The sequence below is a fragment of the Miniopterus schreibersii genome (genome assembly GCF_964146895.1).
Source record: "Miniopterus schreibersii genome assembly, chromosome: 3".
Taxonomy (NCBI): Eukaryota; Metazoa; Chordata; class Mammalia; order Chiroptera; family Miniopteridae; genus Miniopterus; species Miniopterus schreibersii.
In genome coordinates this window covers 27843157-27869585 of record NC_138103.1, presented here as the reverse complement: position 1 = coordinate 27869585, position 26429 = coordinate 27843157, and the positions used below count along the sequence as shown (strand labels likewise).

Below are 26429 nucleotides of genomic sequence, written 5' to 3'. Positions count from 1 at the left end.
CAGCCGCGGCGCGGAGCCGGTGCCGGAGCCGGTGTCCGAGAGGCGGCTGCGGCGCCGCGAGCCCGGAGCCCACCTGCCCGGGCCCGCTCTCTCTGCCTCTGCCTCCCGGGCCAGCGGCGGCCGCGGGCGAGCTCGCGGGGCCCGGCCACCCCCAGCCCCAGCCCCGCTGGGCCCCGCCTCCCGCCGAGTGCATGAGGTTGACGCTACTTTGTTGCACCTGGAGGGAAGAACGTATGGGAGAGGAAGGTGCGCGGGACGCGGGCAGGGCCGGGCGCCGACCTGGAGGCCTGGCGGGCGGGGGCGCCTTCCCTGGGGGGCGGGGGGCGCGGGAGGGGGCCGGGCCGGGCCGGGCCGCTGCGGAGGCCGGGTTTGCCCGGAGGCCGCGCCCCTCCTTCCTTGGGCGGGGGGGATGAGCTCGACCTTCTGAGGCCCGCAGGCCCCTCCCTGACACGCTCCTACCCAGTTTCCCCTCTTCGGCCCCGGGTGGGCTGCCCTCCCGAGGGCGGAGAGCCCCTCCTCCCTTTCTTCCCCGCCTTCCCCTGTCCCCTCCACCGACGACCATCCCGTTAGAGCCACAGGCAGTGCCCCCCGGCCCCGGCCTTCATCAGCAGGCTGCGTCCACCGGAGGCTTGCCTCAGGCCACCCTTTATCTGGTCTTTAACTGAGTCTGGAAAGAAAGAGGCTCTAGGGAAGCCGCAGCCCTTGGTCAGTGTCGCCGTGTGGCGCCTGCTTGGCTCTGTGACCTTGAGCCAGGTGCTACCTGCCGGGCCTCAGTTTCCCCGGCTGTACAGTTGGGGGCCGAATAGTTGGTCCCCGGTACTGGTGGCTGGGCGCCGAACAGGCAGAGCTTGGCTGAGCCTCCAGGGAGTCCTTGGCAGTTTGCTGGGGCCCCCACCCCCTCTCTCCCTACAGTCAGTATTGGCTGGGAGGATGACGAATCCCAGCCTCCTCTTCAGTCCCTTACCCCTTACTGAGGCTCAAGACTTGGGATTCCACCAGAGTTAGGGTACGAAGACCAGACCCCCAAAGCCCCCCCCCCCCCAGCCCAGAGCAGGGTCAGGTCTCCTTCCCCGGATTTCCTCAGTTGCACCATCACGTAGGCCACCTGGTCCTGACTAGACAACCTCTAGCCCTGCCTTCCACCAGGGCTACTGCCAGCTGGCCCACCAGGCCCCCGAAGGCCTACTTGGAGCAAGAGCCCACCTCACTATTGCCCCTTCGCCCCTACCGGGGGTCCCTGGGTCCTCATGGAGGGGCAGGCCATGGTCTGGGAGGCTGCTGTATGATCTAGCAAGCCTAACCTCTCTAGGCCTCAGTCTCCCCGTCCATACAATGAGGAAGAGCAGGCCTGGAAGATCTTCCAGGGCCCACCCAGTTCCAACCGTGCCAGGCTCCAAGGATGACTAAGCATGCCTACTGACTAGCTTGTGGAGGTGCCAGGCTCCCTGGAGCAGGTGTCTGAAGAGTGCCCAGCTCTGCAGTCCCAGCCTCCGGTCAGGCCAGGACATAGCGAAGGCTCACTTGGGGCTGGCACCTCTGGGCTTCCTGCCTTCCCCTCCCAGGGGTTTCAACTCAGGATGCACCAATCCAGTCCTGTCTAGTCCCTACCTGGACTTGAAGGGTCTTCTTAGTAGCTTTTTCTGAGCAGGCAGGGGAGGAAAGGAGCTGTGACAAAAATGTCACCCGCTGCCTTACTTCTAAATCCTGCTGCTTTCTGACTCCCTGTTTACCTTGAGTTGAAGAATGCTATTGCTGGAGAGTGGACATCTGATCCTCTTCTTCAGTTTACAGTCAGTTTATAGATAGGGAAATTGAGATCCAGAGAGGCTTGGTAATTTCGCCAAGGTCTTAGCAAGACTCTCAAACCTACCTCCTTTCTCCTTCAGCACAGTGACTGCCCAGCCTGGGTGCGCTGTGTGGGTGTACACAAAGATTTGTGCAGGTGCATGTGGGGTCAACAGGGCAGGCTGCGCCTGCACCAAACCATGACTCTGCTAAGAATGGTTCCTGGCTCCCTTTCCACCCCTGCAGGAAGTGAGTTGCCCGTGTGTGCGAGCTGTGGCCAGAGGATCTATGATGGCCAGTACCTCCAGGCCCTGAACACTGACTGGCATGCAGATTGCTTCAGGTAAGGTGGGCTGGCCAGGGATGGAGTACCCTAAGCAAGACCTACCAAAGACAAGCGGCTAGGCAAGCAATCTGGGAGAGCTGGCTACACTCCCTGGTGCTGTCTCTTGACTTCCAGCAAGTCCTTGGCCTCAGTTTTCCCATCTGTAAAATAGGCATTTGTACTAGAAGATCCCTAAAGGCCTCTCTGTTTTGTCATTCTATACCTCTTTGGAGAGGAGGGAAGAAACCTGTCTTTCCACCAGTATTACCAAGGCCTGCAGGCACCTAGGCAGGGGGAGGAGGGGGAGAGCAGTGCACTCTTGCCTTCTGGATGCTCATGCTCCAGGAGAGGAAGGGAGACAAACATAGTCTTGGGGTAAGTTGGGCCTCCTTCACTGGGCCCCAAGCTGGTTGTCAAGATATGTAGCCCAGACACTAACTCTCAAGTGTTGGAGAGAGGGGTCAGGGCTGTGGCTGAGCACATGGGACCCAATGGAACCATAATTAGAAGCAGGATCAGGGATAGCCTTAGAGTTGGTTCTACAGCCAGAGTTGGGGGTCTCAAAGGATGTGAGATTTCCCACATGGGAAGGAATTCCAGGCATGAAGGAGTTCCAGGCAAAGGACCCAGCAGGGGCAAAGGGAGTGACAGGGCCTGGCTCAGTCAGTGAACAGCAGAGTTCAGGTGGAAATGCATTGCAAAGAGGGGAAAGTGAAGTTGGGAGGCACAGCTGGGGTCAGGGCATCGACCACCAGCTGATGGAGGGGTTTTTTTGGTGGTGTTTTTTTTTTAAGAATAATGTTTAACATTTTCTACAATTTATTAAGGACCAGGCACTGGTGTAAGGATAGTTATATATTGCATTGTCTCCATTAGTTGAGACACAGAGGGGTTAATTCTTTTGACCAAAGTCTCACAGCCAGTGAGTGAATGAATACACAGCACCCACACCACTGGCTAGTGAGGCGAGAAGAGAGGTAGGCCCCAGGCCCTGGGACTCCCAGGCAGTTGTTCAGGAGGTCTTCAGGCAGCAGGGGATTCTCAGTAGGCAGAGAAAACCACGTCTGCATAGACAGGAAGGTGGGATAGCATGGGCAGTTGAGGCAACGGGAATAGCTCCTTTGGTTGGAATAGATTGAGCTGAGGGATGCAGTGAGGAGGCAAACTTGTGATTGATTTGTGAAGGGCCCTGAACACCAAGATAAGAACCTTTTGAGGGTAGTAGGAAGCCAGTAAAGGGATCCAGAAAGCAGAAAGCAAGGGAGGGACGTGGGTGGAAGTGCTATTGAAAAGTGCCATCCCAGTGGCAGATGGTAACTTGGCAGGGAAGGGACTGTCACAGTAGTTCAGGGATCTGTACTTAAGGCCTGACCTAAGACAGTGACTAAGAGTGGAGAGAATTGCAGATTTAGAAGGGACAATGTTTGGCAAGTTTTAGTCATATTAGCCACCACTTATTAAGCACTCTTTTAATGTCATTTCATTAAACCTTTGACATAACCAAATGAAGTACCATTATTTGCCCAGTTCGTATGTGAGAAATCAAGTACCTTACTGAAAGTTGCAACAGCTAGAGCTGGGACTTGAACCTATGTCTGTCTCATTCCAAATCACTGCAGAATTGAAGAGGTGAAGGGCCTTGGAGTGGGGCTGGGGGCTGGTGAACAGCAGGGGCTGAATTGAAAGTGGTCTGGTTTTTGCCCTGGTGCCGGGGAGGGCAGTGGTCTGTTGGCTCTGGTGGAGTCAGGAGCTGGGTTAGTGATGAGTTGTGCCCTGTCCCTGTTGAATTGGAGGTGCAGTGGACTATCCAGGATGGCAGTGCCCTGCCCAGAGCTGGCCAAAGTCGTCTGAGGCCAGTCAGAGGTGAGAAGGCCAGAGAGAACAGCCCGCTTAGGGCTGGCACAGAGATAGAGGGGTAGGGGGGTTGAGATGGGGCCAAGAGAGATCAGGGGAAGAACTTTAGGGGCCCCTGTGCCTCTGGTGGGGAGGGAGATGGAGCCTTAGGAGACATGCGGGAGGGCCAGGAGTATAACCGTGCAAGCCACAGGAGTAGAATAGAGGGACAGAATGCATGGAACCTAGCTTTGAAGGGTCCCTGCCCTGCATAACCAGGAGAGGGGTAAAGCCCCTGGTGGAGACAGTAGGAAGAAGGCATATTTGGGTTATCCCTGGTATGACCAGCACAGGGAAGGCTTCCATGGTGAGGAGGGCCCACAGGCAGTAAGAGCCACAGGTTCCACAGTGTGGCTTGCACGAGTGTTCTGACCCAGTGGTGTGGTTCTCCCAACAGCCCCTAAAACTGGTGAGGCCAACAGTGTCCACATCCCATGACAGTTAGAGAAGCAATTCAGACAGGAGTCACTGTTTGCCTGGTCCCCATGGCTAGTAGGCATCCAGTCTGGCTCTCAATGGGATGCCCAAGGCTCCAGATTCTGCTTGGTTTCTCCCTGGAAGCATCTCAGTGCCATGAGATAGGGCTGGCACCAGCCCCTGGGCTCTGAGGCCTTGCAGTGGGAGAGTTGCTGTGGGCACACAGGATGCCTCTGGCATTAACACTGGGTGTCATTGTCACCCTAGGCCCCCCTTTCTCTGTTCCAGGCACCCCAACCCTGTGGACCTCTCCTCCTGGAAGGTTATGGCCAGACTCAGAGTGGTCCAGGCTTCCCTTTGGCCCAGCTTCTGCCTTTGGGAGGTCCCTTCCCAGCAGCCTGCAGTGCTTGAGCCCTGAGGCTGCTGTTGCTCTGACAACATCTCCCCGGAGACTGGGTGGGCTGGCCCTGGGTGAGGAGAGATGAGCACACAGCTGGCACTATGGGTCTGAGCCTGGGCCAGAATGCAGCCTCCCCCTCTTCGGGGGACGATTCAGACAAGGAGGACAGATTGTTCATGAAAGTTGACCTCTGTTCTCTTAGGGGCAGCACCGGAAGAAGCAGCTACTTTTGAGCTTGTCCCTGTCCCCAGAGAGCCCTGAGCCCTCACTGCCTTTAAGTAGAGACCAAAGAGCATGGAGTGTGCCTTGGTGTGTAAGGCTGAGGGCAGAGTGACTGCCACAGCCTCCCTGCCTGCACTGGAGTCCCGGCAGAAGGCCCTTCAACTGCTTCCTGTTGTGGGCTCAGACCAAGTCGTCCGGCACCCACATTGCTGCATTCTCCTCCCATGCTGGTGGCCACGCTGGCCCCACCCTCTGCAGCCTCCAATCCTGCGTGCCTGGAGTAGGATGGGGAAGCAGCTCGTAGGCCCACCCCTGCCCGTGCACTCCCCATTAGGCCTCCAGAGCCACTGGAGCTGTGGGGAGCTGCGGGGAGCTACAAAAGGATGCTGGCCTCGCCCCTGAGAAGAAGGCGCTGCTTTAGAGGGGCCAAGTAAGTGGAAAGTCCCTTCCCCACCTGTCCCAGACCTTAAACAAGGCTGTGAGGACTCGGGCTAGAGGTAACCGTGGGACAGACTGACCTGGGTCCTGCCTGTAGGACAGGAGAACTGAAACTCTTGGTCACTGTTGGCCTCCTGTAGAGAGGAAGCAGGCCGCTGCTGAAGCTTCTGGCCTTTTTGGTACAAAAAGCTTCTGTCTCCATGAGGCTGGTCCTCCAACTACTCCTTCTTCATCTCTGATGTCCAGGGATGTGGCCCTGGTTAGAGTGCACCTGTGGGAGGAATGGACCTGTCATTGCAGAGGTTGCCACTGCCTCTCAGGCCAGCACTCTTATGCCCTCCCAATGCCTGAGCCTGGCTTTGTCTTCTGCTCTCAGGGAGGGGTACCCTGTACAGGGCAGATAGACAACTGTCCTCTCTGTCTGTCCCTAGGCCATTTCTATACACACTTAGTACCTGGCACTCCTCTCTTGATGTCCTTCGTGGGAGCAGGGGCATGTGTAGGGCAACCCTAAGAGTCAGGCCTACCTGCCCCACCTGCCTCCTCTGGCTTCTGGCTGGATGTGGACCTGAGGGGTGAAGAGATCGACAGGGTCAGGGGCTCCTGGGTGCCTTCCTTTAGCAAAGGTCCATCAAGGCCACAAGTGCCAGCCACCCAGCTGCTATGTGAGCCTGGACTAGAATCCCTGTTTGAGATGGAAGTCCCCTGTCCCCTGTCTGAGATAAGAGGCCCAGCTGGGGGGCCCTGGAGCAATTCTGAGGATGCTAGGAGTGGGAGCTGCTCCAGATGGAGTGTACAGAGCAGGTCTCTCTGGTGGGAACCACTTATGTTTTCTTTGGGGTCCAGTGTTTGTGGATGCCTGGCCTGGGACCTCAGAGCCCCGCTGCGGGTTAATGGCAAAGACTGGTGGGCCAACAAAGGCTGACTGTGCAGGCTGGGGGAATGGGGGCTACCTAGCCAGGCCTTTGAGCAGGCTTCAAGGAAGTGGTGACCAGGTTGCGATTACACTCACAGAACTCTTGGATGAGTCAGTGTGGTCGGGTCTTCCAGGGCTGCTGCGGTGATGAATGTTTGTGAAGTAGGAGTTTGTGAAGCAGTGGGAGTTTGTAGGTCGTTGAAGAGCATTCTCTCCCCTGGAGGAAGGCAGCTGCTCCTGAGCCTGACCAAGTCCCCACTTCCTGCATCCTGGCAGCCCGGAAGTGAGGGGGAGACTCCTGTGGTGACACTCCTGTGACATGATGTGTCTGGTTGGTGGCAGGGTGAAGTGAATCACTGATCAGCACAGGGCATGAGGGGCCTCCCCAAAGTCAGGGTGTAGTGCTTGCACTGCCTGCGCCTCCCCCCTACCCCTTCTGCCGTGAGATGCCCACCTCCTGCATGGCCCAGGGCAGGAAGGGTCGGGAGGGTGGGGATGACGTCAGGGCTCTGGTCCAGCTGCTGCTTCCGCTGCCTCCTCTGCTGCCTCCTCTCACATCCCAGGGCTGTCTCCCCAGGCCCTCCCTTTCCACTCCTCCCCCCTCTCTCATAGGGAAACGGCATCAGACCTCCATTCTGAGAGCACCCCCACACACACCCTGTTTCTGAACCCAGGCATTTTATGCCTTCCCTGCCCCTGCCCTTGCAGCTACTTCCCCCCACCAACCTGCCCTACGCCCTCAGGCTCCCAAACAATGGGGAACAGGCTGTATCCATCCTCTTAAAGGGACAGTGTCCCACCAGCACTCTTGGTTGCTGTCCTCTGTCTCGGCATCCCCAGTTCCCTAGTTAGGGAGCAGTGAAAGAAGGCAGGCTGTGTAGAGTGGAGGGTTCCCTGGGGAATGGAGCTATCTCACTCAGGTCCCAGTCTTTCTTGCCCCTTTCTCCCCTGGATTATTTCCCTACTGAGCCGTAAGCTCTGAGCCTGGGTCTCTCTGTCCCTTTGTGACCTTGGCACATCACCCAGAGGGCACAATCAGCAGCAGAGCTGGATGGGTTCTCTGCATGGTGTGTCCTCTGGTCCCTAGGACCCTGGGTCAGGTTCTTGAAAACATGCCCCTGAGGGCTCACTGGGATCCGCATTTCTGCATTTGCTCATCCTGATTTAGCTGGGCTGTTGGTGCCTACCCACTGGGACAGACACTTGAGTGGAAAGAGTTCTAGCTAGCTCCAGGCCTATGGGATGACACCAAGAAGCTAATATATCATTCCTCTCCATCTGCTCTTCAGGGGCCCCATCAGCTAGGCCTCCCTGGTAGACCCTGGTGATGGGGCAGGGGGATTGTGGCCCTGATGATCCTGCACATCTGGGCATCCTCCATACAGCACTACTACTCTTCTGAAGGAAGGTGTGGGGACTAAGGCTCTGGTTGAGGTGGAGGGAGGGGCCATGCTGCGCTGCCCCTTAAGTCCCCTTCTTGTGACTGACAGCACCTATAGGGCTGACTAGGGGCTAGGAAATCAGTAGATCCCATCTAGACTGATCCTAGAGGGTCACTGCTGAGCTGAACTCCTGCCTCATACCTTAGTGGAACAGGGAGTGGCTTTGTGTGACCTTGGGCAGTTTAAAGGCTGTAAAGCTCATCTGCCTCATCTGTAAAATGAGGATGTCCATTGCTACCTCATGGTGACCTGTGAGGATTAAGAAAATTCAACCAAGACAGTGGGAAGGTGCTAGCATTTAGTAGGTCTTCACAGCTCAACAGGTCACTTTTATATACGTCAGATGGCTCAAGCTGCTTCCACATTGCTGGGGTGGGGAAGGGGAGAGAGAGAGGGAGAGGGAGAGGAAGCTGACCAGACTAGAGGAGTGGGGCCTGTGGTTTGTTAGGCTCACCATCTCAATCCTGGTCTCCCTGGTTCCATTACCCCCTCCACCTGGTTGGTGACCAAGAGCAAGTCGCTTGCCCTCTCTGGGCCATCTTTCTTACATGACTAGGGATAGGGGTGCAGATGAGGAGTACTGCTCACTGGGGGCTAGTAGGTAGCCAGACATTCTGGGTGCAGAACTGCTATGGGTGGTTGTGCAGGCTGTGCACTGCAGAGGCTTCTGGTCAAGGGGCCAAGGGGGGCTGAATCCATCCCTGACTTCACTTGCTAAGCCCTGTGCTCCAGTGCAGGCTGCCTCTCCCCAAAGGGCACACCTTTTTCTAATTCTCACAAAGGTGCCTATAGATTGTGAGCAGACCCAGCTATGGAGGAGGGGTGGGAGTGGGCCATGCTAAGTCCCAGTTCCTCTTTCACTCAGGTGTTGTGAATGCAGTGTCTCCCTCTCACACCAGTACTATGAGAAAGATGGGCAGCTCTTCTGCAAGAAAGACTATTGGGCCCGCTATGGCGAGTCTTGCCATGGGTGCTCGGAACACATCACCAAGGGACTGGTCATGGTGAGCACCCCCTGCCCCGCTTGCCCACCTCACCTGGTCTGTGCGTGTATGTCCGTGTGTTCGTGTCCATGTCCATGTCCTCACAGATTTCTCTGCTCGAGGTCTCTCTCCCATCATCTCTCTTGTTCTTCTTTTCACTGGTTCTCTAATTCCCCCATGCCTTCTTAGCCCGTTTGTCTGTATCCCTCAGCCCCCTTTCTTTAGAGCCAGCTCTGTCCAGGAGCTCAGCAGCTGACCAACCAGGCCCTCAAAGTTTTTTGGGGGCTGCCCTTCTGAGAGAAGGCCAAGCGGAGGAGATACGGGAGCTGAAGGGGCTAAGTTGGGTTGTCCTCCCACCCCTCTGCCAGGTGGCTGGGGAGCTGAAATACCACCCCGAGTGCTTCATCTGCCTCACATGCGGGACCTTCATTGGTGACGGGGACACATACACACTGGTGGAACACTCCAAGCTATACTGGTGAGTGCCCTGGCCCCTGTCTGAGTCTGCTGTGCCCACCTGTAGCACAGGTCTCCCACACCATGGCCCTTTCCCTGCCCATGTGGGGCAGTCATTAGAAGTGACTGGGAAATATGACATAAGAGTCACACCGAGAAAGCCTAAAGTAATACATCAACCTTTCTTATTGATGTATTACTGCAGTGCAGTTCTGGTACCCACCACTGACCCTACAAGTTTAGGGCCCAGTCCCCAACGAGACCCCTTACTTGAGACAAGTTGAAGGGTCCCTAAGCCACTCCCACTTCAGACCAGCTAGTTACAGATCAGGGATTCCCACAACCCCCTCAGGTTTGATAATTCACTAAATGACTCACAGAACTCTGAAAGTACTATAATTAGGATTCAGTTTTTTATAAAGGGTACAAATCAGAACCAGCCAGATGAAGAAACGCAAAGGGCAAGGTCAGAGAGGGTCCCAAAAGCAGAGGTTCTATGCACCTTCCCCATGGAATCAGGACATGTGACCCCCCCACCTCAGCACCAGAGTTTTTTTGAGGTTTCATTAGGTAGGCAGAATTGATTGAATAATTGGACACATGATTGAACTCAATCTACAGACCCTCTCCCCCTTTCTCAGAGGTTGGACTAGGTCAAAGCCCCAACCTTCTAATCACAAGATTGGTCTTTCTGGTGATTAGCCCCCATCCAGAATCATCTTGTTAACATAAACTCAGTGTGGTCTGAGGTCAGGAAAAACAAAGACACTCTTATTCCAAGGATTTAGAGCCCCTTTCCCAGAAACCGAGAACAAAGACCAGAGAAATTAGATTCAAGGGCAGCATGGCTTGATCCCAAATGGACTTTTAATGACTTACTCCTGAACTGTATTTAACCCCAGGCCTCTTTCTGGTCAGTTTACAATGTTACAGGAGTAGGCAAACCCAGGAAGACTGAGCATCAGTGAGGAGCAAGGGCAGGGCTGCACATGCTCAGTTTCTGCTCCCAGTCCACCAGGCAGCTAAGGCCCTCCTCCCCCTGTGGGGAGCAGTAAGGAGATGAGCGGGAGCCTGGGACTTGGGGGTGGGGAGTGGTGATGCTGGTGACTGCTGATGCTCTTTTCTTTCCACTGTTTGGGTCCCTACTGCCTGTGGCTCTTGTAGCGGGCACTGCTACTACCAGACTGTGGTGACCCCCGTCATCGAGCAGATCCTGCCTGACTCCCCCAGCTCTCACCTGCCCCACACAGTCACCCTAGTATCCATCCCAGCCTCAGCTCATGGCAAACGTGGCCTCTCAGTCTCCATCGACCCACCTCATGGCCCACCAGGTTGTGGCACGGAGCACTCCCACACCGTCCGCGTCCAAGGGTGAGTGGCTGGCCTGCCAAGGCTGCAGCTGGTGTGGTTATAGCCCTGGATACTTTAGATGGGTAACCGACTCTGGGACTGGGGCTCTGAAAACGGGTAGCACTTAGGTCCATATAGAGCCCAGCTCTGACACCCTGGTGTACCAGATGCCTGGTTCCTCTAAAAACCATTACAAATGCTAAAAAAATATTTTTAACTATTTTCTTTAATTCATGTATGATCTAATAAGAAGGAGAAGTAACCAGGTCTGGAATAAGTGAAGGAGGGAGCCCGGGGTGTCAGCAGAATACTAAAGGTAGCCATGCTTTGAGGGCAAATCTAAACTGAGTGAACTTAAGCTTCACTTTTCAAGTTCTTTCACGGCTGGGTTTCTCAAAGCTTTGACCTGCTAAGGAAACTAGTCTAATAAGAGAGCTGTTCCCTCCCTCACTAAGCTTGAACCCCAAGAGGGCTCTCAAGGTGAGGATGAATGAGAAATAAACCATACCTTTCGTCAGCCCCCTGAGAACTGTAAAATAAACTGATTTGAACCTGAATGGAAGGGGAGAGGGTATCTAAAAATTTATAGATTTGGGATTGCAAACCAAATTCATATATCTGGGTGTTTCAAAAAACCTTAAGGCAAAATTATAAAAGTTTAAAGTGCTTCCCAACTGATAGTGCTCCCAAGCCATGACAGAATCAGATGCAGATCCTTTCTGAAGAAACCCACTTTCAGGCTTCATTGAATTTACTTAGGTTAGTGTTTCAAGGATCATGAGCAATTCAGTCAAAAATCACCGGACATATATCTAAGGAAGCAAGGCATTGTGAGCAAAAGTTAGCAGAAACAACAAGAAGCAGAACCTTAAAACCTCTGATATTGGAATTATCAGACATAATATAAAATAATTATGCTCACTGTGTTTTAATAAAAAAGAGATGCTTGAAAAATGAGTAAAGGGTAATAAACTTGTAAAGGAACCAAATATAACCCCTAGAAATGAAATGTATAATTATTAAAATGAAAATTTTAATGCAAGCATTTAACAGTGGAGTAGGGTTTAATACAGCAGGAGAGAGAAGCAGAGACACAAAAAGATGAAAACTGTGAAAGAGAGGTTAAGCCACATGGAGGACAGTGAGAGGATCAAATCATTTATTTGACCCCAGAAGAGGAGAGAACTAATGGGAGAGAGGCACTATTTGAAGATGTAATGGCTGAGAACTTCCCAGAACTGATAAAAGACACCAATCCACAGACTCAAGCCCAGTAGATCCTAAATAGCAAGATAAAAAGAAATCCAAGCATAGATCACACCATCTAGTGAAACGACGCAAAAGAAAAGACTTTCAAAGTCACCATAGAAAACAGACAAATTACCTCCTAAAAAGGACTGATGGCTGATTTCTCAACAAAAACCACGTAAGCCAGAAGTCAGTGAAATGATATAGTTAATGCACTGAGCAAAAAATAAAAATCAACCAAGAATTCTGTACTTGAAAATATCCTTCAAGAATGAGGGTGACATGGACATGTTAAAGCAGACAAAACCAAGATTTGATACTAGCAGATCATCCATAAAGAAAATTCTAAAGGCTGTAGAAAGATCTGAGATGCCAGAAGGAATGAAGATCAGGGAGCCAGCCCAGTTACCAACACACTGTGATGTTGAGCAGCTCCTTGACCTCTGTGGGCTTTCGGGTCTTTTGAACAGTGAGAAAATTGGACACTTGGAGCCTTCTAAGATTTCTCCGAGGCCTTCATTGACTTCTTGAGAAGTAGTTTTAAATGTCTCCCATGTCCCCAAGTCTGGACATGGGAACCAAGTGCCAGCTTCCATTGGATTCAGTGAACTTTCTCACATACCTGCTGGGTACCAGGCACCATGCCTAGGAGCTGGTAAGAAGTGAAGGTGGTACTGGGGAAGGAGGATGCTGTCGGGCTTAACTCTCCATCTCCACCCCCAGCTTGAGCATCTGCCAGGCCAGCAGCTGCCTTACATACAGAAGTAAGCAGACAGACTGTGAGAGAGATGGGGAAACTCCCAGACCAGCTGGTCCCTGACAACCAAGCAGAATTTTAGAAATAGAGAGCCAATGGCACCTCCCCCCTATCTCCCTTACTGGCTAAGCATTCTTTCCAGACAGCATCTGCTTTCCAATTTCTGCAAAACCACCCCCTTCTCAGAAACTCCTAGCTTGCCCTAAGGCTGCTGACTGGATTTACTTGTTTTAAGTGAGTCTTAGTTGACCACTTTTCATTTTGTTTATAGCAGCATTTTAAGGAAAGTTTAATTTATCTGTGACCCAGCCCCCTGCTGCCTTAACAGGAGACTGAAGGAGGGGAGATGGGGAGTCTAAGGAATATATTTTTTAGGCTCTATCCATGAGAAGCTCATATCAATGAAAATATATTCATTGTTTTTTCAACTTTTTATCTTGAAATTTACAAATTGACAGAAAATTTGCTAAAAAATAGGTATATTGAATACCTATACACCTTCACCTAGGTTCACAAGTTTTAATTTTTTGCTGCATTTGGGGTATATGTGTATATCTCCCTCTACATTTATGTGTGTGTATACATATGTATTCTGACTTATGTTTATATATACATATATATGTACATATTGTTGTTATTTACTAAATCATTTGAGAGTAAGTTGCAGATACTATTGACCCTTCCTCCCCCAGAAAGGCTTCAGACGTTCTCCTAAAAACAAGGACATTCTTACATAAATATCAATTGCATATAATCATGACATTTAGGAAATTTAAGATTGATACAGTACTTTTATCCAATATGCAATCCATATTCAGATGTTGCTAGATGTCTCAGTACTGTCCTTTACAAGTTTTCCGCAATCCAGGATCCAGTCCATGATCATGCATTTCACTGAATCCTCATGTCTCTTCAGTCTCTTTTAAATTGTGACAGTTCCTCAGCTTTTCATTGTCCTTCATGACATTTATGAAGAGTGCAGGTCAGTTGTTAAGTGGAATGTCCCTCCATTGGTTTTGACTGATGTTTCCTCTTTATTAGATTTAGGTTATGCATTTTGGCCTGATACCGCATAAGTGCTGCTGGGTCCTTCTCCGTGCTCTTTATTGGGGATGTCAGTTTTAATTCCTGGACCAGCATGCAAATAATCCTCTCAGATGTAAAGGATTTTTTTTTCCTCTTTGTAATATAATCAGTAAGTCATTTATGAGATTTGACTGTAAATATCCTGTCCCCCAAGGACCTTTCACCAAATGGTGCTGGCATCCATAGACGATGCTTATCTGCATCAGTTATTACCATGATGGCTACAAAATAGTGATTTACTAACTCTGTTCTTTCTTCTGCATTTATTACCTGGCTTTCCAGTATAAGGAAGAGCTCCCTCATGTGAGAATATGCTCTTGATAATGAAGTTTTTTTATGAGTCTGTTTTCCTTAAAGTCCTCAGTCTCTTCTCTGTCCTGCCCCGCCCCCCCTTCCTACCTCAGGGCAGAGGCAAAGTGAACATTCCTTAAAAAGCTTTTATGAAGACAAAAGGAAAGCCAGATAATTAACACCAAAGAGTTAAAAGAAGCAATTAAATTTGGCAAATTGGCCATTCCATGAGTTAGCTTATAGCCAACTAAGCAAGGGCGTCATCCCATCTCCACTCTACAACTGTGGCTCAGGGCAGTCTACTAGCGTCTTCCTGCTGATTCCCAAGGGATGGGAGCCTTCACCTCATCTTGCAGGGCAAGTTTGGGAGTCAGGTAGGAAGCCAGTAGATCCAGACCCTTTTAAGACTCATGACATTTGTCTGCCCCAAGCATACCAGGAAGTTTGGAGAATTGGTCTGTTCTCCACGGCAGAGACAATGCTCTGTTGCACAGGAGCCCCTGAGCATCTAGTGTGGGGCATCAAATGCCTAGGGGTGTGCCACCTTTCTCCAGTTTTACACAGCAGAAGACATCAGTAATTAGTTTCAGAATTCTTCCAACCAAACCAGAACTCAGGGTTCTGGACCATTGCCACCTACTGATAACACAAGATAGAACTCACCCCAATCTGATCCCTTTGGCCTTAGTTTCCTCTCAGGGTTCTAGAGGGTAGGCAGGCAGGCAGGGCTCTGACCACTGCCCTGTGTCCACAGAGTGGACCCAGGCTGCATGAGCCCAGATGTGAAGAATTCCATCCATGTTGGAGACCGGATCCTGGAAATCAACGGCACACCCATTCGGAACGTGCCCCTGGATGAGGTATGGGTCCTGAGTCTGGTAAGCAGGATTGGAGGTGGTACCTTCATGCCTGGCCCCCACCACCTGGGACTCACCTGTCCACACACCTGCTCTCCCCAGATTGATCTGCTGATCCAGGAAACCAGCCGCCTGCTCCAGCTGACTCTTGAGCACGACCCGCATGACACACTGGGCCATGTGGCAGGGCCTGAGCCCAGCCCCCTGGGCTCCCCAGCTCCCACTCCCAGTGGAGAGGCAGGCAGCTCTGCCCGGCAGAAACCTGTCCTGTAAGTCAGCCCTACCTCTTGGTGTATCTAGGTACTTTCACTGATTCTGGACCTCGGGATGAGGCCTGATCCCCACCCTCCAGTCGCTCAGTCTGTGAGGGAGTCACCCCTGCAGAAAAGCATGCCAACAAAAGGTGCTGGGGACTATGAGGAAGGAAAGGTAGTGAGAAGTAGGAAAACAGGTGGAAGCAGCTCCCCCAGCTGGGGATTGCAGAGCTTTCCCAGGGTGGAGCAGCACCTTGACTTCAAGGAGCAGCAAGCGAGTAACTCAGGATGATGGGAGCATTGGGTGTGGTTTGGGAGGGGTGGGTTTCAAGGCAGAAGCTAATTGCAGGGCTTTAGATGTGGCAGGGGTCCTTGGACCTTGTCCATGTCACAGGGCCTCACTGAAGGGTGTTGCAGCAAAGTGATATTTCCCAGAGACCACTCTGATCCCTGTGTGGAAGGGTACCCAAGACCAGAGGAAGCTAGAGGACTGTTGCAGTGGTCCAGGTGGGAGGGTGCCCTGTACCATCTTGCAGGGGGTTGCAGGACATGAGAAAGAAACCCAGAAGCAGCCTGGTCCTCACTGTACTTCCTGTGGGCCCGCTCAGGAATCCTGATAAAGACTTGTGGAGCAGGCAGGGGGACAGCCTTTACTCTCTGAAATAGTGATGTTGAGATTATGTATTTCCTCCTCACCTGTGTTTGTCTAGAACTCATGCCGCCCTGTAAGGCCACCTGTATTGCAGGGTTATGGGCTTCCTGGGCAGATCATCTGCTTCTGCACCCCAGGACCCAAATGCTAGGAGACAGTTTATCTGACCCAAAGCCACCAAGCAGAGAAGCCCAAGGACAAACATTCCAACCAAGGGCACCTGAACAATAGTGGGCCTCAAACAGGAAGGCTGAGCAGGATGGGCACCAGGTGCTGGCATCAGGATTGGGAAGTCTTGTGACCACCCCAGGAGAGCTGTCCTGTGCTACCTTCTCAGAACGAATGACTAAGCGTAGACTGACATAGATGGGAGCATGACAGGCAAGCGAAAGAGGACAGGATGAGGCCTAGCCTCCCCCAGGGGGCCTGAGCCAGGTGTCCACCTGCCCCTGGTGGCACTGGGCATGTGTGTGTGCCCTCAGGAGGAGCTACAGCATCGACAGGTCTCCAGGTGCCAGCTCGCTGGGCTCCCCTGCATCCCAGTGCAAGGACCTGGGACGCTCTGAGTCCCTTCGCGTGGTCTGCAGGCCACACCGCATCTTCCGGCCGTCGGACCTCATCCACGGAGAGGTGTTAGGCAAGGGCTGCTTCGGCCAGGCCATCAAGGTACAGGGCATGCTGGGCAGGGACGGGCCAAGAGTGGGAGCAGGGGGGCAGTTTGGGTGCGACCTATCAGTCCTGCCTTCTCCCACCAGTGCCTCCAGGAATCCACATGGAAGGGGCTTCTAGACTCCCTAGCCAGTACTCAACCTCCACCTGGGTCTTCTTGAGCTAATGAGGGGGAGGGAACCTACTCCTGATAGACCTAGAACTTTTTTTTTCTTCTTTTTTTTTTTTATCTTCACCAGAGGACATTTTTTCTATTGCTTTTCAGAGAGGGTGGAAGGGAGAGAGAGAGAGACATCGATGTGAGAAAGACACATCGACTGGTTGCTTCCTGCACGCCCCTGACCAGGGCCAGGGATTGAGCCTGCAACCGAGGTATGTGCCCTTGGCTGGAATCGAACCTGGGACCCTTCAGTTTGCGGGCCAATGCTTTAACCACTGAGCCAAACCAGCTAGAGCTAGACCCAGAACTTTATATGGAGGAGGTTGGTGGAAGGTGGGGGGTGGGAAGGCAGCCCAGCCAGACCCAGAAGGCCTCGTACTGAGCTTGATGCCAATCCACTCAGGACTCAGGACTGCTTTCCCCTTCATACTCTCCCCAGAAGAGATAAGCCCTTTCCTGGCTCTCGTGTCACTGGCTATGACTAGGCTAGAAGATTCAGGATTATACAAAAGGTGCTGGTCAGGTCACCCACGTGCTCTTGTCCAGATAGGCCCTGGCCCCCAGCCCTTGTCCCTGGTCCCTGGTCCCATTGCCAGGGGAGGTCTCTGGTAGAGATACCATTCTACCTCCAGGAGACAGCCCAGCAAAGCACAGTAAAGAGAGCAGGCTTCTGGGTCAGGTGGTCCTGGACCCAAGCCCCAGCCACCCCCCTTCCCTGCCAACTGGGTGACCTTGGGCCCTGCAAGGAAACTTCCCTGCACCTTAGTTTCTTCATCTATAAAGGTATTAAGTTCAATGCCCTTAAGGGCCAGGACATCACATGAAATGTCTGTGAAAATCCTGAAGCTGACTGTTCATTTCCCTGGCATGCCTAGGGTAGGGATGGGGCTCTGAGAAGTCAGGCTTAGAGCAGAACCTCTGTCTGTCTATCTCCATGCCTCGGTGTCCCCACGCAGGTGACACACCGGGAGACGGGTGAGGTGATGGTGATGAAGGAGCTGATTCGGTTCGATGAGGAGACACAGAGGACATTTCTCAAGGAGGTCAGTGAGTGGAACTGCTACACCCTCTTCACCAGATTTCCCCACCCCTTTCCACCATTGTGAGCCAGTGGCGGAGGGCCCCAAGAGAATGTGACACTTAAGTCAGACAGTGAAAGAAGAGACAGTATCTGCCAGGAGTGCAAGAAGGGCAGGGCCACCCCTAGGGGTGGGAGCAGCTCGAACAAAGCACAGTGACCAGGGGGTGTGGCGGGAGCCCAATGGGGTGGGGAGGCTCCCCCGTCTATGGCACTGTCTGTGGCCTCTGGTGGGACAGTGGAGGGAGATGATGTGTGCACAGCCCCAGGCACAGCATGTTTGCTCCCCACCAGGTGAAGGTCATGCGATGCCTTGAGCATCCCAATGTGCTCAAGTTCATCGGGGTGCTCTACAAGGACAAGAGGCTCAACTTCATCACTGAGTACATCAAGGGGGGCACACTCCGGGGCATCATCAAGAGCATGGTGAGTGCTGGGCTGCCCAATGCAGGGCACCTCCCCTCTTTAGTAGGGTCAGCCTCTGGTCTCAAAGACCCTCCAAACCCTGATTTGGAATCCAGTAGAATTGCGCTGACTCCATCCAAAGCCGGGAAAAAGTTGGGGCCCAGAGAAGGGTGACAGCTATGCTGAGGGGACACAGGCTGGTTTGGATTAGTCATCCTGCAGGGCCACATGCCAGACCCAGCCATACCTGCCATAGGTCAAACACCTGAGGAGAGGCCTCTTCCTGTTACCTCTTCACAGTGGGCCTTTGTTTTGCTTTTGGTGAAACCAAATCATTTGTACTGTTTGCCATGGTCCATAAAATTGGAAAAAATTACAAAGCCATCTTTAGAAACAAAGTACTTGGAAGGGAGCTTCCAGAACACTCGTGCTGCTGGCACTGCCTCTGGGATCCAGTGCCAGGCCCATCTCAGTGTCACCCTGAGACCTCAAAATCCTGTCCCCCTCCCACGCTCGCCGCTGATTCCTTGCCCCTCGGCTGAATTACCTGATGTTGCCAAAATGTCTCTCCTGCGGGCTCCTAACAGAGCTTCTCAGAAGGGATTCTGTGGTCAAGTGTGATTTAGAAATGCTGGGCTACACCAGCTTAGGCCTCCTAACTGCACGCTGAGCCTTTAATACGCTCTGATGTCATCCTCCCGCTGGAGGTCCCCAAGGGAATGAGGTGAGGGAAGAAGCTGTTTCCCCAAATGACTGAGCCCAAAGCCCTGCTCACCTGAGTGACATGGCCAACACTCTGCAGGTGACCTCACCAGGCCCATCTATCTATGATGGTCCATAAAAGTAGGTTCAGATTTTTTAAAAGCTTGAAAGAGTGGGGTTTTGTAGAAGATAAAAAGAGCTTTTTCTATTCTCAGAGGTGGAGGATCAGGAACTACAGAGGAGAATTCCCCACCCCCTTTACTGTTTGAAATCGGTTCTGCTGGAAAATTGTTTTGAATTATGCACCCCCACCCATTAGAAGGAACAGGTGTGGGTGCAGAAGAGAGTAGAGGTCCCTCTAGGACACTTGTCCCTACTGCCTCTCTCTTACCCATTTGTCCTACCACTGGCCTCATTGGCCCCTCCTGGCCATTGTCTGTCCACCCCCAGGACAGCCAGTACCCATGGAGTCAGAGGGTGAGCTTTGCCAAGGACATCGCTTCGGGGATGGTGAGTAGGTTTTGGCTCTGACTTACTGTGTGTGAGCTGGGTGATCCAACCCCACTTATAAAATCATTCTCTCTGCTAACCTAAAATTCCACAAGGAATTTGGAAACGAGAGCCACAAGGAAGCTTTGAGAGTGGGCAGAGGGGACCAAATGGAGAGTGGGAAGAGCACCCCCCAACTGGCCTGAGTAGGGGAGATGGGAGCCTCTGGGGACCAGGGCTGGGGTCCTTCAGCACAGCTGCCTCCTGACCTCTATGCCTCCCACCCCCAGGCCTACCTCCATTCCATGAACATCATCCACCGGGACCTCAACTCCCACAACTGCCTGGTCCGTGAGGTGAGCAGCCTGGGCCTGGGAGGGGGGGCAGCAGGAGCCCTGTCCACCACACTCCTAGCCTCAAGGTGTTCTCTGAACTGGGTTCCCTGGGTAGATGCCCCTAACTCCAGTTTGGCCCCAGGGAAAGCAACTCAAGGCCAGGAGGCAAAGACCTTGCTATGCCATTTACTTGCAGTGTGGCTCCAACTCTCTGAGCCACTGACATTGCAGGTTGAAGGAGGGTCTGACAAATCAGTGAAGGAGAAATTGACGTGTAACCCGTAACGGACCAGGAGTCTGGCATTCACAGAGAATGGCCCATGGCAGAGTGGCCAGGCCTACACCAGGCAGCACTCACAGCTGTGAATCTAGAGTAGGACCTGGGCATGTGGGCTGCGGTGGTCAGGGCAGGCTTCCTGAAAGAAGCTTTGGAGGGACATACTTAAGTGGGGTGGTGATTGAAGGACCACAGGCTGTTCACAGAAAGCAGAGGAGTGAGTGACTGACCTTGCCCAACTGGAGAGGTTTCCTGGGGCTGCCATAGCAAAGACCATAGACTGGATGGCTTAAAAGAAAAGAAATGTATTCTTCTGGGTTCAGAAAACCAAAATTCCAAAAGCAACGTGCTGACAGGGTTGGTTCTGAGGGAGAATCTGTCCCCTGCCCCCAGCTTCTGGTAGCTGCTGGCGTTCCTTGGTTTGTAGCTGCATCACTCCCCTTCTCTGCCTCCATCTTCACATGGCCTTCTTCCCTCTGTGTGTCTGTGTGCCCTTTTATAAGGACAATAGTCATTGGATTTAGGGCCCACCCTAATCTAGTATGACCTCATCCTAACTAATTGTATCTGCAAAGACCCTATTTCCAAATTAGTTCACATTGAGGTTGTGGGTGGACAGGAATTTTCTGGAGACATGATTTATCACACTACAGACAGGTAGAGATCCAGTCCCGGAGGAGGAGGTTCTCCAGACAGGTGATTGCCCAGTGAATTCAGTACAGGAAGAGTGTTTCTGATGGTGGCAATGAGACATGCAAAGGCCCAGCAATATCACATTCAGAAAGCCATAAATTGTTCACTGTCCAGTGAGGGTCTCAGCCCTCTGGGAATGTTCCAGCAACTCTGGGATCCTCTGGGCTGTGGGAAGCAGTGGACAGTGAGCACAGAGAGGTGGTTGAGACTAGATCACAGACCTCCCAGGGAGGGGGCTTAGAATGCCCCTGCTGGCAGTGGGTATCACTGCAAGGTCCAGCCCATATGCTGGGCATGGTGAAGACAGAGTGACCTATCACATCCTTGAGAATCTGATGAGAGTTGTGAGTCCTCCTGTCCCCAGAATTCATCTATGCACAACCAAAACCTTTGCCTATAATTTGGAGCTTCTGAGAATCCAGTGGTTGCCCTGGCTGGTTTCCCTAGAGCTGTTTCCCATAGCAGGGTCTGTGGACCCCCTGTACCATTAGATCCTATGAGACTCATTGAAAGTGCACAGTCCTGAGCCCCTCACCTCAGGCCTCCTGAAAGGGATGGGGCAGGAACCACCATTTGAACAGTCCTGATGGACCCTGGTCTTCAAGAACCACTGCTCAGGGGTCTGAGGAACCCAGGTCAGGATCCCTCAACTAACCTTCACCTGGTATTACACCTGAGGAGATGGAGCCCTTAGAGGGACTGTGTCACTTGAGGCCCCATCGAGGTGAGCCCAGAATGCAAATTCATCCCCTCACCCATTTGCCATCTTTGTAGAGTTTTTTCTAGGTGATTGTCCACATTTGTGTCCCTCCCAAAGGCAGCACAGGGTCCTTCCCTTCAGAGTGAGCCTGGCTCTAACTCCCACCTGTCTGGGGCCCTGCCACCTCAGCCTCTCTGTGCCCAGTCTTCGGTGTCCACCTAACAGTGGCTAATCCTGGAGCTGGCAAATAGGGTCCAGAATTCCAGGGTCCCAGACACCAAGCAAAGAGGCTTGGCCTTGGGGCACTCGGAAGACCTCCCCAGCCCCCTGACTTGGCACTGTGCCCTAGGCCTCCCTGCCTGTCTGTCATCTCTCAGGAGGCTCCGTCCCTGATACTACCATCTTGGTAGATGTAGCTGTCAGCATCTCAACTCTGCCAGGGTTCCTACAAACCTAAAACAGGAGAGCCAGGGGCTCAAGAGCCCTGGGTTTAAATCCCAGTCCTATCATTGACTAGCTGGGTAGCCTTGGGCAACTTTCTTAACCTTTCTGGGCCTTAGTCACCTCATCTGTAAGGTAACATGTACTAGATTGTTGGAGAATCAAGAGATAAATAATAAATAGGGGAGTGGGGCCACACTAGTATTTTCTGAAGCTTTGGGCAGCTCCATTTGCAAAGAGCAGAGGGCTTTGGGGAAAGAAGGAGGTCCCTACCCTACACCTGAGCCCCTCTGAGCAGTGGGGTTGCAGCTGCTGTCTGTGGATTCATGTGGGGTCCGGGCTAGGAACAAGTAGCTGGTGGTGGCAGGAACATGCTCAGTGTGGCCCTGCCTCCTCGTCACCCCAGAACAAGAATGTGGTGGTGGCTGACTTTGGGTTGGCACGGCTCATGGTGGATGAGAAGACTCAGTCTGAGGACCTGCGAAGCCTCAAGAAGCCAGACCGAAAAAAGCGTTACACGGTGGTAGGCAACCCCTACTGGATGGCACCCGAGATGATCAATGGTGAGTGGGTGGCCCCACCTGTCACATCTCCCTGGGACCTGGGAATCCCAGGCAGAAGAGCAGCTGCCCAACCCCTGGCCTCGGCCTCTTCGCTTCTTCTTTGGGTCCTGTATTATTTTCTCATTGCTGGTGTAACAAATTACCACACACTTGGCTTAAAACACACAAGCTATTGTGTAGTTATGGAGGTCAGGAGTCCAATATCAGTCTCACTGGGCTATAGTCAGGTGTCATCAGGGCTGGTTCCTTGAAGGCTCTAGAGGAGAATCTGTTTCCTTCCTTTTTCCAGCTTCTAGAGGCTGCCTCATTGCGTGGGTGATGGCCCCTTCTTCCGTCAAGGCCAGCAGCCAAGCATCTTCTCTCTGACGTCTGTGTCCAGTGTTGCATCTCTTTCCCTGACTCTGACCCTCCTCCCTCTCACATAAGGACCTCTGTGATTACATGGCTCACCCCAGTAATCCAAGATAATCTCCCCATCTTGAGAGCCTTAACTTAATCACACCTGCACAGTTCCATATAAAGCAGCATATTCGCAGGTTCCAGGGCTCAGGACATGAACATCTTTGGGGGCAGTTACTCAGTCTAGGACAGGCCCTCTCTCTCCCATTCCCTTTCTTTTATCAGGCCTGTCACACAGTGGTCCTATGTATGCCTAGACCGTGGGCCATAAAGCCCCTCCACAGGCAGGTGGCACGCAAACACAGGGTCAGGGCAAGCAGACCCAAGGTCATCTCAGTGCCAGCTCTGACCAAAGTTAGCATAGCCCCCCAAATAACTTCACCTGTAAAGGGGGGTTAACATCCTCTATCTTTAAGGGGTGGTGTGAGGATTAAATAAGGCTATAAACTAGGCAGCATTCCGTAAATGAGTGGCTGTATTGATTGTTTTTAACATCGTGAGGTAGATGGTATTCTTCCCATTTTACAGATGAGGAAACAGGCTTAGAGAGTTCCTGAAGCTGGTGTAACAAATTACCACAAACTAGGTGGCTTAAAACAAAAGAAACTTATTCTCTCATGTAAGGTTCTGGAAGCCAGAAATCTGAAATCCAGTAGAGCTGTGCTCCCTGTAGAGACTGTCGGGGAGAGTTCCTTCCTTGCTGCTCCTAGCTTCTGGTGGCTGTCTTGGCAATCCCAGGCTTTAGGCCACAGTCATTCCAATCTCTGCTTCCATCTTCCCATGACCACTGCTTCCTCTTCTGTGTGTCTTTTCTTCTCTCTTATAAAGACACTTGTGATAGCATTTAGGGCTTGCCTGAATAATCCGGGATTATCTCATCTCAAGAGCCTTAATCATATCTGCAAAGACCCTCTTTCCAATAAAGGAACATTCATAGGTTCCAGGGGTTTGACACAGTTTTCTTTCAGGGTCACCATTTAGTCCATGACTTGTCTGGAGTCATATAGTTTGTCAGTGACCTCGCTGGGCCTGGAACCCCTTGCCCAGGGCTCTCCTCCTCACCCCCCAGAAGTTTGCTCATACTTGGTGGTGTTGGGGCAGAGCATCTGCTTCCTGGTCTTGGCCTGCTGGCAGGGCATCCACTCGGCTCTCCAGTCCCTGGCCCAGCCCTCCTGCTAGTTGGATCCCTGTCCCTGCATCACCCACTAACAGTCAGTCTCTTTGTCTAGGCCGAAGCTATGATGAGAAGGTGGATGTGTTTTCCTTTGGAATCGTCCTGTGCGAGGTAGGTACAGGGGTGGGCAGCAGTTGGCATCGGGCTGTTGGCTCCTCCCCATTCCCCGCCCTCCCACGCTGCAGGCTGGAAGTCTGCAGGGGCCTCGGGCTAGGGATGCTCCTGGGAACTGGGCTGCCCACAGCAATTTGCATCTAGGTCCAGTGTGACCTGCCCTCAAACCCACCTGGGTGGCACCCAGCCCCAAGGGCTGCTGGGTAACTGCTGGCCCTCTGCTGTACAGATCATTGGGCGGGTGAACGCTGACCCTGACTACCTGCCTCGCACCATGGACTTTGGCCTCAATGTGCGAGGCTTCCTGGACCGCTACTGCCCCCCAAACTGCCCCCCGAGCTTCTTCCCCATTACCGTGCGTTGCTGTGATCTGGACCCTGAGAAGAGGTGAGTGGTGTGGGGCTCAGCTTGGGCAGCCTTGGGGGTAGGCTGACCCCCAGCAGAGCCAGAACCCACCGTCCCTCTCCCCTGACCTGTCATCCCAGGCCCTCCTTCGTGAAGCTGGAGCAATGGTTGGAGACCCTCCGCATGCACTTGGCTGGCCACCTGCCACTGGGTTCACAGCTGGAGCAGCTGGACAGGGGCTTCTGGGAGACCTACCGGCGTGGTGAAAGTGGACTGCCTGCCCACCCCGAGGTCCCTGACTGAGCCCGGCCCACCTAGCAGCCCCTGTCCCCACTGCGGAGAATCCAGCCTGCACCAGATTTCTCTGTAGGAGGCAGCCGGGTGTGGAGCTCTCAGCGGGCAGCGGGCAGCGGGCACCCAGACCCCTCCCCAGCACCAGGCCCTGACTTGCCTCCTCCTACCCTGTGGGCTGTGGCCCCTGCCCTGCCTCTGCCCCCAGCCCAGAGCTGGCCTGGCTGCACACACACCATCACCTCGCCCCGCCTTACCTCTGTCTCGGTGGGGCTGCCCCCTCTTGCTTCTCCTTGCATGAGCTGGAGGGTCCATGTGAGTTGTGCCCCATCCCACACCCCATCGCCCCAGCCATCCTGCACACGCTCCACCTGTCTGCAGCTCCTCCAAGGCTGGAGGACAGCTTCAGACCATGCCATGTCACGGCTGGGTACACAGGAAGGTGTGTGTCAAGGAAGAGGCTGTGTTCACAGGAGCCATAATGGAATCTGGGGCCTGTCACCCCCTACCCCCAGAGGTGTCTAGTTAGTAGCAGGTATTGATAACTATCCAAACCCCCAAAGCAAAGAGAGGTCTGCTCCTATAAGGGGACATCCTTGCTGGCTGGGCAGCAGCCCTCCTTGCTTTGGGTCTTTTTGTTTCTTTATTGAAGCCACTTTAGTGAGAAGCAGGTACTAGGCCTCAGGGTGAAGGGAGGGTCCCTGGGCCAGAGCTGCTGGAAGGAGCAGCAGAGGAGGTTGGGCAGAGAGGACAAGGCAGGTGTCCACCAGCATCCCAGCCCCCTGAAGTTCATCTCAGTGCCCCCTCCTGGACCTCTCCCCGAGGCTCCCTATCAGTAGCTGGAGCAGCCCCTGCCTCTCCCCAAGCCCTCTGTCCTCTGGGTTCTTTCTGTGTAATCTATTTTTTAAGAAGAGTTTGTAGTATTTTTTCATACGGCTGCAGCAGCAGCTGCTGGGGGCTTGGGGTTTTATTTTTGGGGTGGGTGGGGGTGGGGGGCCATTTTATCACTTTGCCTCAGTTGAGCATCTAGGAAGTATTAAAAAACTGTGAAGCCTTCTCAGTGCACTTTGAACCTGGAAAACAACCTAAACAGGCCCACCAGACTGCAACTCAGGGAGGTGGGACACAGTCACCTCCATCCAGGAAAAATGTCTAAGGAACAAAACCCAGACTCAGAATAAACTCAATTCCGTACTCCCCCCCCCCCCAGATCCTGCGTCACAATGTGTGTCTGAGGGCCCTGAGGAAATAGGAGGAGAGCAGAGCTTTGTGACTAGAAGCCTGGTGGGAAGATGAGAAGGGAGGGGGAGGAGGGGAAGATGCAGAGGGCAGTAGTGGAAGTGGTGGTCCAGCCAGACAAGTGAAGACTCCCAAAGCTGGGTTTCTGAGAGGAAGAGCAGATACTAGGGAATGTGTTGCTTTCATTTCATGTTATCTTCCCAAAACTTAGTGTTCGATCAGGAAAATAGAAACCACACTAGTTATTTCCAATATAGGGCATTTAATCTAGGGAATTGTTCACACAGCTGTTGAAACAATGACATTTTAAGGAAAGAGGAGATGACTTTAGTTATCTGATGTTCAACAAATCACCCCTTAAACCTGATGGCTTAAAACAACAGTGATTGCTCATGGCCCACAATTTCTGTGTCAAGAATTTAGGAGCAGCATAGGTGGGTGGTTCTGGTCTGGGGTCTCTCCTGAGGTTGCGATCAGGTATTGCTTGGAGTTTCAGTCTTTTAAGTGAGCAGCTGGAGCCCAAGGATCCACTTCTAAGGACTCTTATATGTGGCTCACTCATGGATACAAGTTGGAGCTGGCT

The 26429-nt window shown here is 52.8% G+C and overlaps 1 protein-coding gene across 2 annotated transcripts in view; it reads left to right on the top strand.

The window, feature by feature from the left end:
• The window catches only part of LIMK1 (LIM domain kinase 1), a 317283-nt gene extending 291468 nt beyond the window's left edge, over window positions 1-25815 (top strand). The window contains exons 4-19 of one of the 2 annotated variants that reach the window (XM_081131770.1): window positions 44-246; window positions 2032-2128; window positions 8704-8842; window positions 9190-9299; window positions 10442-10648; window positions 14764-14869; window positions 14969-15135; window positions 16255-16438; window positions 17558-17644; window positions 17974-18105; window positions 19237-19296; window positions 19566-19631; window positions 22128-22284; window positions 23913-23968; window positions 24201-24358; window positions 24457-25815. In XM_081131770.1, coding sequence (XP_080987896.1) covers window positions 44-246; window positions 2032-2128; window positions 8704-8842; window positions 9190-9299; window positions 10442-10648; window positions 14764-14869; window positions 14969-15135; window positions 16255-16438; window positions 17558-17644; window positions 17974-18105; window positions 19237-19296; window positions 19566-19631; window positions 22128-22284; window positions 23913-23968; window positions 24201-24358; window positions 24457-24619 — 2092 coding nt within the window. In that variant the 3' untranslated portion in view covers window positions 24620-25815. Of the gene's footprint in view, window positions 1-43; window positions 247-2031; window positions 2129-5344; window positions 5473-8703; window positions 8843-9189; window positions 9300-10441; window positions 10649-14763; window positions 14870-14968; window positions 15136-16254; window positions 16439-17557; window positions 17645-17973; window positions 18106-19236; window positions 19297-19565; window positions 19632-22127; window positions 22285-23912; window positions 23969-24200; window positions 24359-24456 lie in introns of those variants that run through there. The other variant, XM_081131771.1, reaches the window with a different exon arrangement.
• Window positions 25816-26429: the final 614 nt, after the last annotated feature.